General features: G+C 37.7%; 1 protein-coding gene across 1 annotated transcript in view; it reads right to left on the bottom strand.

Moving 5' to 3' along the window:
* Positions 1 to 13568, bottom strand: part of LOC114689663 (metabotropic glutamate receptor 7) — a 468962-nt gene that overhangs the window by 174399 nt on the left and 280995 nt on the right. The window contains exon 2 of the mRNA XM_037198953.1: positions 5102 to 5318. Coding sequence (XP_037054848.1) covers positions 5102 to 5318 — 217 coding nt within the window. The remainder of the gene's footprint in view (positions 1 to 5101; positions 5319 to 13568) is intronic.

Genomic DNA, 13568 nt, shown 5'->3' on the forward strand with positions numbered 1-13568 from the left:
CACGAGCCGCCTATAGTTCTTGCTTTATTGGTCAGGCTGCATGAAATTTCTCCCCTACATATAAAAATGTCTTTTTCTGTTGGAAATAACTAATGTATAATACCAAATGAAGCACGAGTTTCCAGTAAATACTACTAAATACCAAAAGGTTAGTCCAAACAGTTTGTTTTAGGTTTTAAAAAGTTGACAAGTATCAGCTTAACATTGTGTGATTAACAACATGTTAATTCTTGTGTGTTATATGATAATATTATAAAGAAGTTATCTTTGAATTCTCCTAGAAACTGTCTACAAGGCTGTTACTGTTTGATGTAATCAATTCTCTTCCAACCTTTGAATATAATGTACTCCAAACAATCTGGTATTGACTTGTGCTGCACACTATCATAAACGTTAACCTTGGCTTTCACCTGGGAAATAGAGTCTTTAACTGAAACTGAGGCCATTTAGGTTATCACACTGGCCTGGAATATTTTCTGTTTTTTTTAATTTGCATAATGCGAATGAATTTTATGTTGTTCCCTGCAATATTTAAGCAAAAAAACAGCGTTTGTTGACACTGCATGAGTAACCATTGCAGGGCCATTTATGCAAATGTGACTATTTTACAAGAATGTCATCATCTGAGAAAATCATGTTAAAGTTTTCTTTAAAATCTCAGCATGATGTAGTATCTATACTTACGTAAATCTCCCAAAACCAAGTCCAAGACAAAGGTTGTTAGCATTTACTTTTACAACTTAGAAGAAAAGATGCCTAATCTTCCATGTGAAAAATCCCTGTTGGTAATTGAAAAATGAATTAGTGGTTAAGAACACGGGCTTCCCTATCAAAGGACTCATGTTTGATTCCCAGCACCCATATGGCAGCTTATAATTGTCTGTAACTCTAGTCTCAGGGGATCTAATACCCTCTTCTAGCCTCCTAGGGAACCAGAACATGTGTGTTGGGCACACATACATGCTGGCAAAACCCCTAGACACATATAAATAAATATTTTAAAGAACCCTGTTTAAGTGTGGATTTTTTCCCTCCAATGAAATGATCTTCATTTGTTTTACCAGGGAATGATACCAAAGAGTTCAACCTTGCTTTGCTACTTTGAGCACTGGGGACATGCTTCCCTCCTAGAGTAGCCTCTGCCTTAGGCTTAAGGATGCCTGAAAACTTATGGTGAAAGCATTCTAAAATGAAAAAAAAAAAAAATACAAAAAAGAGTAATGTCAGGCAATTGTGGCAACAAACCTTTAATCCTAGTACTGGGGAGGCAGAGGAAGGTGGATCTCTGTGAGTTTGAGGCCAGTCTGCTCTATTCAGCAAGCTCCAGAAGGGCTCCAAAGCTACACAGAGAAACATTGTTTCAAAAAAAAAATAAGGAAGAAGAAAAAAAAAGGAAAAATAAAAATAAAATAAACAAGAAGAAAGACAATTCTCAGAACCAAACTATTTAAAAGCATGGAAGTTAATTCCTCCAGATTGAAGCCTGTACATATAAAATATATCCAATCCCGTGTGTGTGTGTGTGTGTGTGTGTGTGTGTGTGTGTGTGTGTGTGTGTGTGTGACTCTAGCTAATTTCTTTTCCTCTTCTTTATATGGTAAAAACCTATTAAGAGAAGTAACTCTACTACCAACATAATTTGCAATTATGACTAAAAGACTATCTATTTTAGTCATTTTCAAACTTTTCAAATTTAAATATTTATAGGGACTTAGAGTGGTGCACTAATAGCCAGGTGTTTCTGGGTATTAACTGCTTCTCAGTACAGCATCTCATGTATTACATCACCACAGTGAAGCAACCTTCGTAAATCTCATTCTCTCTGTGTGGAAGCTGAGGACTGAAATGGTAAATCAAGTATCAAATGTTCACAGTACAGAAGTAAGAGAGTCTGTCACTCAAATTCAGGTCTTTCTGATACCATATAAGTGGACTGCTTATTTCTATGACATAACACTTTACTTGTATACACATATGTCTTGAGTCTTTTTACAGGTCATATTCTAGTGTCAGTAGATGAAAAATAAAGTGGATATTTGATGTTCCACTAGAAAATTTTCCCAAATTCTCTAACAAGTACACATCCCAGAATTCTAAATATAATTAATATGTTCAAAGCTCAAATGTATCACATCACTGTTTCTTTGATTGGCTATCAGATAAAGCAGCCTGATTAGAAGCTGTACTAAATGACAGTGTCCAATACATGCCTGTGTCTTTAAATACTGAAATCACATTATGAGTAGGAAGCTATACCATCAGAAGTCTACAGAAACGAAGGGGGTGGAAAGATGCTTGAAAGAATAAAGCACTGGAATGCGAGGAATGTGGACATCCCAGATTCATGTAAAAACTGGGCAGGGGTGGCAGTTTCATGTAATCCCAGCACTCATAAGACAGAGAGAGATATCTTCAAGGCTACCTGCCTAACTAGACTCTCAGGGACTGCCAAGGTCTAGGTTCAGCAAGAGATCCTTCCTCTTTCCTCGATAATAAAGTACAGAATCAAGAAAGATGCCTGATGTCAATTTTGAGAACACACACACACACACACACACACACACACACACACACACAGTGAAAGAGAGAGACAGAGAGACACCCCCACATGTATGTTTACATATGAAAATACACATACATGCTTGCATACCACACACAAGTGAATGTATATACACACAAAGAAATAAAGTAACCCCATAGCAATTAAATAAACTGTTAACCTCATGTTTTCTCTAAGTCACAGTGGATAAACTTAGTCCATATCAAGTAAGCTATAAATTCTCCCTCAGTCTCTCATTTCTCTCTCCTTATTTATCAGAGAAGGAGGGTATCTATGATGCACATACTGAACTTATTGTTATTAATTACACTGGCAACATAGCACACATATCTTATAACCATTCTCTGAATACCACAACACATAGAACTAATCATAACATGTCACCCAAAACTCTCACGTCTTCCCCTATGTATGCAGCAGCAGGTGGTCTTCAAGGGGTATGTTCTCAGGCCGAAATATTATATTTGAAATGACTGTCCTGGACACAGTCTTGTTTTTTAGCTGAGCATCTCAATACCTTGCTAGCTAAATGCATAGTCTGGAACATGCTTACAATATTACCAGTCATTCCTTTTTGCATTATATAAGAAATTCTAATATCATATTTTATGCTTCTGACCAATGACACCCGGAATAGCAACCATATAATTATCTCCCTGAGATTTGTCTACAGAATATAGTCTTTTATAATGTCCTAGAATATGAATTTATCTTGATCCCAAAACAAGAAAAGCAGTTTTGTTTAACTAAATATTCAACATGATAGTGACCATATAAACACTGAGATTTTGTGGAAGAATGATGAGCATTTTCTTTGCTTTATCTAATACAAAGTTCAATGTTAAAGTTGGGAATGTTTTTTAGCAATTAAATGTTTCAAGATGGTCGCCAGGCTTTATTTCTGAGCTATTTTACATGCAATGTCTCTTGACCTTGTCTAACGTACTTATTTCTATTCAGATACTTTAGACATTTCTCTATGTCAACCTTATTTTGATCAAAGCAAGAATGGAAGAGACAGAGAAAGGAATAAAAATAGTCATTACAATGATTAGGTATCTCTTTGGGGACTCATGAAATGTACTGCTAATGAATTCTACATATCATCGCTTGACACAAGGACAGAGTTAGAATTTCCTGCCAGATCTGAAGGTTTCTAACTGAATTATGGCAGGCATTGTTCCCCTTAGGACCACAATAGTTACAGCAGTGAATGAGAGACACATGTTCTCCAGTGAGAGTCTTGGGGATGTGATTAGAGCTGTGGGATGATCAACTACAAACACCAGGCAAAGCCAACACAACAAAGGGAGGTTTGCAAACCTGCCTGAACCTAGAAATGATATTTTAGATGACCATTGTCTGTGATTAATAAGGGCCATCCAGGGATACTTACAAACAGGAGTATCTCAGTCCGAAGGCAGAAAGTAAGAAGGACCCAGATGGCCAATGATACTTAAAATTACATCAAGTGATTGTGGTGGGAGTTAAAAATATGAGATTCTCAAAGAAGCTTTCCTCTGCCCTCATGTGCAGGTTTATCAGCCACATCCTCTGAGTATATCTATAGTGAAGGGTGTTGTTCAAGTTCCTTTCATCAAGATGAATGATATCTTTCCTCATGAAATGGACCTTCTGCTCATTCACTGTCAGCCAACTACACCAGTTAGTTACCATTTCAATTGCATACAATTCTTATACACAAAATTGATTGTTTTACTTTAGCATAACTTCATAGGACCAGGCAAGGTGTGGGCAACTAGAATTCTAGCACTTAGAAGACAGAAATAGGGAGAGCAGAAGTTTATCCTTAGCTAAATAGTGAGTTCAAGAATAGCCTGGGTTTCAAGAGATCCCATTAAAAAGGGAGTATCATAAAAAGAACCACAAAGGAATTCCCAAGTTCATTATATACATAAAACATTAAGCTCATTAGCCAACCACTAAAAAAATTTAATAAATTTAAATAAATCTCTTGTAAGTGCTGCTAACTAGAATTGACTCTCTGAAAGCAATCTCAAGTTTACGCTCTGTTTGCCTAAATGCATTCTATCTCTTAGTCAGTTTTGCTTGTTTTGTCCAAGTCATTCAAAGGCATCAAATACTTTTATAAAATCAAGGTGGCCTTGTGATGGTGTTCATATAATTCTAAACAGTTCTCCTACTTAGGAGAGAGACCGAGAAGAAACTCACATCATGGATGGACACAGGCAGCCAGATTGTCTCACTGTCTATAAACAGATAGTAGTTATCCTCTACATCTCTTGGGCAGAATTTAGGCACCCACTGTAGTGTTTATTCTGTTCATATCATCTCTTGGTATTAAGGGGCTGAAATTTCACACCTTTGAAAATCTCTCCAAAAGTAACAACATGCTGTAGATAAAGACCTCAAAGATGCAGTCACAGGACTCAAGGAATGTAAGATCAAGGGAATGGGGGTGATTATGTATATTGTTCACTTAATAATATCTCAAGAAAACTTTGCAAAGCAGGGATGTTTGAAGAGTATAGTAAGTTTAACAATACAATCACTTCCTACCTGCCTCTTTGGAAATCTGTGTAAAGGACTCCACGCCTTTCTCTCCATAGCTTCCTTCAGATGCAAGGGTAGACACATAATTCCAGCCCAAGGCCTTTACAATGTCTACCATGGCCTGAGCTTGAAAGGAATCAGGTGGGACAACTCGAGAGAAGAAGTCATAGCGCCGATCATCACTAAGCTCGGGAGCCGTGGATGCATAACTAATCTGAGGTATCTGAAATGACAAGAAAACACCATGTGAGAACATACCAAGAGGGTGGGACAGACTCATGTGCACTTAGGACAAGCCACTCAAACGACAGGGCTTGAGTAGTGTACTGAATGAGTATTCTGCCCAGTTACCATTCTACATGTCCATCTAGATGCACCCAGACCCTTCTTAGAAGTAAAGGGCATTTTCTTTTGTTTTTTCTTGTTCCACTTTCTCTCTATAAGAAAAGGGAGTGAGGACACCAGGGAACACTATGGATAACAATCACAGATTGTTAAAAGCAGAGACTTTTAATTAATTAATTAATTTCAGAATTAATCCACCAAGTACTATAACAGGTACAATACCAAAAGAAGTCCAATTGCCTTGTATCTAGACACCAGCATAGACCACAGAGGCTATGGTTCTACATGGACATCATGAGGCATTAGTATGGAGTCTTGAGGAACTACAAGAACACATCGAAGTGACTTCTATGTGATAATTCATTCCCCAAAGAACATTATAATATATCTCAGTAGTACCCCCAGCCCAGGTAAAGAAGTTCCCTGGTGCAAACATTTCATTCTAGTACAGTGGTTCTCAGCTTGTGAGTTGCCACCCCTTTGGGAGTCGCATATTGCATATCCTCCATATCAGATATTTATATTATATTTTATAATAGTAGCAAAATTACAGTAAGGAAGTAACAATGAAATAATTTAATGGTTCAGGGTCACCACACCATGAGGAACTGTATTGAAGAGTTGCAGCATTAGGAAGTTTAAGAACCACTATTCTAATGGATCTCACACTTGGAAGATCATCTCCACAGTATCATACATTCTCTTAGGGTGCTGGGAGGCAGCTTGAAGTCCTGTTGTGTGCAGTTCACAAGGATTTAAGAGTCCCTTCTTTTTCTATTAGTGTAGTATCTACTCTTCTTACATGAGCTGAATCTACTTAGTTGTAAGGAGCTCTAGTGTTCTGTGGGGTGTTCTGTATGTTAAATGTGTTGCTCTGATTAGTTAATAAATAAAACACTGATTGGCCAGTAGCCAGGCAGGAAGTATAGGCAGGACAAGGAGAGAAGAGAATTCTGGGAACAGGAAGGCTGAAACAGGAATCTTGAGCCAGACACAGAGGAAGCGAGATATAAAATTACCAGTAAGCCACAATCCACGTGGCAACTTATAGATAAATAGAAATGGGTTAATTTAAGATATAAGAACTAGATAACAAGAAGCCTGCCACGGTCATACAGTATATAAGCAAATATAAGTCTCTATGTGTTTACTCAGTTGGTTCTGAGTGGCTGCAGGACTGGCAGGTAAGAGAGATTTGTCCTGACTGTGGGCCAGGCAGGACTAGAGAAAACTTTAGCTACACTAGTGCTTGTACCTAGGAGCATCAAACTGGGGAACCACAGGAGGACAAGAGGTGTCAAATTCTCCTCTTTTCTGGTGTGGAGCTAATTGGGGGATTTGGGGATTTTAATGCATTGATTCTAGGCTAAATCAAAGTTTACAAATAGAGGATCTGTAACATATATATTATATTAATTATATGTCGGACTAGTGCATAAACATACAAGCACACACACATACAAACACACACATATACACATATACAGAGTATCAAATACACTAAGGAAAGTTACAAAGCCACTATTGATGACTAACATGGCTTAGAACTTGACATTAGGGCCACTGTGTGAGTTACCTCTACACTGCACTCCATCTGTCTCTCAGTGTAACCAACTTTTTCTCTCTGATTTCTGAAAGGTTGTAACCTATAATTAGCATTACAAGTAATATGTGCAAGAATAATGAACTGACAATATTTTGTATGAAAAATCCTCTCTATTATATTTTCTCAGATATCTAAATATAATTTGATCTTTGCATAAACTGATCTGGTAATTCATCTATTTTGCCATAAATATGCCAAAGCCAAACTCACTTTGACTTTCTGCATTTTGAAATTTCTATTTGATATTGGCTATTTCTGTTTTTCAAAGTTATTTTCATCTCTTGAAACATGCTTATTACTGCTATAAAGATCAACGTCTCCCCCACCTTTAAAGTTCAACATTAGCCTCACCCAGCCTGACAGAAGTCAGATTCGTTCTGCTCCCCTACCCACTCTGCAGGTTGGCGCCTCAGCACTGGCCAGAAGGCTTTCTGCCCTAAACTGGAAGCACAAACTAATGTTAGGTCACCTCAGAGTCTCCTGTTGAAGACTTTACCTGAGTAACAAAATTACATGGCTATCAAGGGGCACTGGGAGTAAAATGGAGTATCAGCAAGAGCTGAGATCAGAGCATAATAATTTGTTAGTTCATACTTCTACTGCAATGAGTTAGTTGCATCATCAACTGTTCTCACAAGGCAGAGATGCACATTGTTCATCATGATGCCAGGACAGGACAGAGTGCCTTGGGGAATAATTATGAAAATGCAGGATAGTATATAACTATAACTAGTGTTATCAATTCTCCACATTTGACTTTTTTGGGTTTTGGAGTGTGATATGTCCTACACAGCCCAGGTATTTTTAATATTTGGTCTCCAGTTAGTGACACTGTTTGGGAAGGTTCTGGGACATTTAAGACATTGATCCCTGAGGGAGGAAGTATATCACTGGACATGGGTTTTGAAGTGTTATAGTCTGCCCCTACTTCCTGTTTGCTCCTGCCCTACTTCTTGTTCTCTCCTCACTTGACTACCTGGGTGCCTGACTGGCCTCTTGGCCTTCAAATTATGACAGATTCTACTCCCCTCCAGAACTCCAGTTCTAAATAAATCCTTACTCACCAAAGTTACTTCTTATCTAGGTACACTAACAAAGTAACAGAAAAATAAGCAGTGTGATTTCCCAAATTCTCTAGCACAGGTTACATTTCTTCTCTGTGTCCTAAAGCAAGGTAACAGTTTTACATTTATTGCATAATGACTGCTTTAGAAACCATATCTATTATATGCTGAACTCTTTATATAATATACATATCATGTTCTGTGAGTTTCATAGGCAATTCATCATCTAGTCACCATCAATTATTCTTCAGTGTCCTACATTATCATACACTAGATTATACTACAGGGTACTATATTTTTATTAGCCTATTTGATAGAAGAAGTAGGCACTGAGCTGCAGAGTTCAATCATGACCTCAGAATATAGAACTTTAAAATTAATATCCTCACTCAAGCCTGAAAATGGACTGTGCAAACAACTGAACTCTTAATTATGCTAATTTACAAAATTTTACTAAAATATTTAATAATGAGCATGAAAAGGAAGGCTAGTGGATTATTAGAGTCTAAGTGGATTTCTGCTCACAGCATTAACTATGTCATCACTGATAGTCAATTTGTGGCTCATTCTGTGACAACTGTTCAAACAATTTATTTAAGCACCTGGGTGAAGCTCACACAAACACCTTAACAGTCTGGGCTATGTATGTGTTTATAATTTGAAGGGTTTCACTACTAGGGAAAGAAAATCTTCACGGATAGTGCTTCAGGGAGAAACACAGGGGAGGGAGGAGTGGGGCTTGACAGGAGTTTCCTTACTAGAAATGAAAAGACACAAGGCAAAGCATGTCAAGACATTGCCATTAATTTTCATTTGATGAAATGTAGAAGCCTCATGATGATGCACAGATGTTGTCCCTGCCCAAATCACTTCCCACCTCTGAAAGTGAGTTAATAAAGATATACCCAGTCTGCCACTCATATTTGCATTTACATTCCTGGGAAGAAACATCAGAATTACAGAGAACCACAATGGCAAAGCATTTTCTAAACTATCCACCAATTACAGCTATGGAAATCTTGATAAAATAGATTCCTTTCCTCACTATCACCTACATTTTGTCAATGATTGCTATCTGAGGTCTATCTCTTCCAGGTTTAAGGCCCAAATTTCTATTCAGGACCATGCACACCTCCTCTTCAATATTTTACTTATGTCAACACCTGGCATATAATCCTAGAATATGGAATGAACTAAAGATCAAATGGAATTAACTTCTGAGATCAAAATGCATTGCATAGAAGTAATCCTTCTTGTAATAGAGATGAAAGAGTAGAGGAATTTCTATAATCTGTGATACACAATCCTGTGTGTTTACACAGCAATGAGGTCTTGTGCTCAGCTTCTTGCTTTCAAGCAGATTTTCTAGTTTATGTAGTCATTGCTTTGAGGATACTTCTAATATTTAATGGCAAAACCTAAAATATATCTTATTATTATCATTCTTTTCCCTGATAAAAATGAACCTATCACAGAAGAAAGATTTTGTTAATGAGGATAAAATAGGATTAGAAGCAACTGCAACCTACCTTGTAGGGAATGAAATTTGGCATGTGTTTTTGCTTTGTTTTAGAAAATGAATATTATAATATTGCTGAAAATTGCAGAGAATGACAACTACAAACACATGATATTTCAATCCCTGGCTCTCTAGTAATGTCTTGTTAAATCTTTTCAGTGCCTTTGTCTTTGAAGTGCTGTGCCAGCCTGCCTCCTGCCATGCTGCCTGCCGTGATGGTCATGTACTCATCCTCTTAAACTGTAAGCCCCTATTAAAAACACTTTCTTCTGTAAGTTGCATTCATCGTATATTTTTTGTTTTGTTTGTTTGTTTTGGTCATGACAATAGAAAAATAACTAAGACACTCTATGACTTATTTGTCAGACATGCCCTGAAATCCTCTAAACAATACAGCCTGTTGCCATTGTTTATTAATCCATATGAATTTAATGGCAAGACCCTGGTATTAAAGATACCACTCACTTTGTTCATAGGACATAGGAAAAAATAGAGTCGGTGTTGATGCAGAAGCTTCTTCTCTGCTGCCTAACTTTCAGAATACAAGAAAGTACTTGTCAGGCTTCTGAGGGGGATAAAAGTTGTCAACCATCTTACCAGGAAATGTACTGTTAGCTACAACAAGGACTGATATGGCAAAATGGGTGTAATACTGGCACAGATTTTAATAGGGATAAACATTTACTTTCTGTGAAAATCTGTGCCTTGTACATTTGGCCACAAAGCCATGATTGGTGAGCTCATAGGCCCCAGGAAGGAATCATACTTTACTAAAGAAGCATAGTATCAAAGTGCCCTCTAAATTCATATATCTCTACCCAGAGATTCTTGCAGGTCTCAGAACTTACCTCATCAGAGAAGTTTCTAAGGACAGGGGATGGTAGTTAGGGCAAAAACTCATAAATGGTCTAAGTGCAAATAATAAGTGTCCATCAAGTTCTCAGCCACAAAAGGAGCCTTCGTACAAATATTACCACCCCTCCTGCTAATGATTAGGCACCATTGTGAAAGATTTTAAGATCCAATGGTCAAGGATGACCAAATTGAAAAAGTGCATTTTTGATATGACAGGACCCCTCCGCTCATGAACTCCTAAAGCTGTGGTTGTCTGCATAAGACCTGCACAAGATCAAGTCAGTCAACATCCCAACATGATAGGGGGAGGTGCTTATGAGCCCCCAACCCTAGCTGAGGAACTATCCACAATTGAAAACTTTGGAGGGAAGGAAAATTGGTTTTCTTTAAGGGTATTGCTCCTAGTAGGTCAATCAAGCTCTAGTTATATGGTAAAATAGTCATAAGTAATGCAAAACAAATACTGGAATTGGTAAACTATAAATAAGAAAAACATAAAATTAAAGAGGAATAGAGATAAGGAAGATGAAAGGTGGGAGGAGTTAGGAGGAAGAATGCATGTTGTATATGATTTTAAAACATTATATGCACATGTGAACTTCTCAGAGAGTTAATATTATATTTCAAAATTTTCATTCATTCATTTCCATTATTTACTCCTAGTAAAGTCAAATAATTGTCTCTATGTAGGTTTTGCACATTGCTTATTAACTTTCTTTCAAAATAATTTTATTTTCATTGCATTATGTATGAGGTAAAATTGATATTCTCATCTATCTTGCTTGTATACACAAATATATTAATTTTGCTTACTTATTATATGACTTGGATCCTTGTTAAAACTATTATTAATTTTAATAGCTTTCAATTTATTTTCCTGGGATTTCCAAGTAGGCAAGTCATATTAAAATAATTTATTGCTCTCTTTTTAGTCCTTTTTTTGGATTATTAATAAATGTGTTTGACTGTGTGTGCTTATGTGCATGTAAGTGTACAGATATCCAACAAGTCCTGAAGAGGGCATCGGATTCCCTGGAGCCGAAGTTACAAGGGTAGTTGTACTACCCAGACCATATCATATAAGCCAATTTAATAAAATCCCTTTTAATAGATATTCATCTACAGAGTCTGTTCCCCTAGAAAGGCATGACTAAAATATGCATCCTCACACTTGGTACTTTTAGAAATTCAGGTTGAAGTTTTCTATAAATGTATTAAGACAACTATTCAGCTTGATATTGAGCAACTTTTCACATTCTGTTTGGTCATTTCTATGCCTTTATTGATGAATGATTTAATCGGGTCTTTGATCTTTTTTTTTTTCCAAAGTGAGTTATGTGGCTTGGTAGTATGACGTAAATTTCTTACATGCATTTGGGGGCTACACTCTACTATGGTTGGGATATGAATTATTATCCATAGCACCCTGAGTCTCATGTGCATTATCATTTGGTTACATGATTGAGCCACAGTTTTGGAATATCTAGAAATTTTTAGACATACCTTACCTAGCAGGTGTAGGGCTACAGGACTATAGATGTGGGGCTTATGGCTTGTCATCCAGACCTCTCTCTATGACCTGATATGTGCCTTAGAGCAAGGAAAAAACATAACCATAAACCAAATAAATTATTACTTTTTTATGGTTTAAGTAAGAAATGTTTCCCATAGGCTCAGGTATTTAAACATTTAGCACCACTGTTTGGAGAGGTTATGGAACATTTGGGACATGGATATTTGGTAGAAGAAATAAATTACTAGAGGCAGCTTTAAGAGTTTAGAGCCTTGCTCTCAATGTCTGTGCTAATGGTGCATACTTTTGCATTTGTACTCTGAGCTTTGGAGAAGATTTGGAGCAAGGGAAACTCTCCTCCACTGTTGGTGAGAGTGCAAACTTGTACAGCCACTTTGGAAATCAGTATGATGACTTCTTAGAAAATTAGGAATCAATCTACCTCATGACCCAAGGATATCTTTTTTGGGCATATACCCTAGGGATGCTCAGTTATACAACAAGGACACTTGCTCAACTATATTCATAGCAACATTATTTGTAATCTCCAGAACCTGGAAACAACCTACATACCCATCAATCAAAGAATGGATAAAGAAAATGTGGTACATAAACACAATGGAGTATTACTTAGCAGTAAAAAACAATGACATCATGAAATTTTCAGGCAAATGGATGGAACTAGAAAATACTATCCTGAGTGAAGTAACTCAGACTCAGAAAGACAAACATGGTATTTTCTCACTCATAAGTGGATACTATATGTAAAGCAAAGGATAATCAGGCTACAACCCCCAGCTCCAGAGAAGTTAAAAAACAAGGAGGACGCTAAGAGGGACACATGGATCACCTTGGGAAGTGGAAACAGAGATCTCCATGAGTAAACTGGGGGTGAGGGGGGAAATAGAGGGTAGGGGATGGGGGATGAGAATATGAGGGAACAATATGGTTGAGCTGGGGGAGGGATGGAGTGGGAGAGCAATGAAAGATATCTTGATAGATGGAGACATTTTGGCATAAGGAAGAAACCTGGTGCTAGGGAAATTCCCAGGAATCTACAAGGATGACACTAGCTAAGACTCCTAGCAATAGTGGTGAGGGTGCCTGAACTGGTCTACCCTGGTAATCAAATTGGTGAATACCCTAGCTGTTGTCATAGAGCTTTCATCCAGTAACTGATGGAAGCAGATGCAGAGATCCACAGCCAAGCACTAGGCTGAGCTCCAGGAGTCCAGTTGAAGAGAGTCAAGAGGGATTATATGAGCAAGGAGAGTCAAGATTATAATGGGGAAATCAACAGAGACAACTGAACCAAGCTCATAGGAACTCACAAACTTTAAACCAACAGCGGTGGAACCTGCATGGGACCAGACCAGACCTTCTGCATAAGGGAGATGTTTGTGTAGCTGAGTCTGTTTGAGGGGCCTCTCACAGTGCAGCCAGGATCTATCTCTGGTGCATGAGCTGGCTTTCTGGGTCTCATTACCAATGGTTTGACACCTTGCTCATTTTTGATGCTGGGGGAAGGGGCTTGGTCCTGCCTCAGCTGAATGTACCAGGCTTTGCTGTCC

The sequence above is a fragment of the Peromyscus leucopus genome, chromosome X (assembly GCF_004664715.2).
Source record: "Peromyscus leucopus breed LL Stock chromosome X, UCI_PerLeu_2.1, whole genome shotgun sequence".
In the NCBI taxonomy this organism is placed as follows: Eukaryota; Metazoa; Chordata; class Mammalia; order Rodentia; family Cricetidae; genus Peromyscus; species Peromyscus leucopus.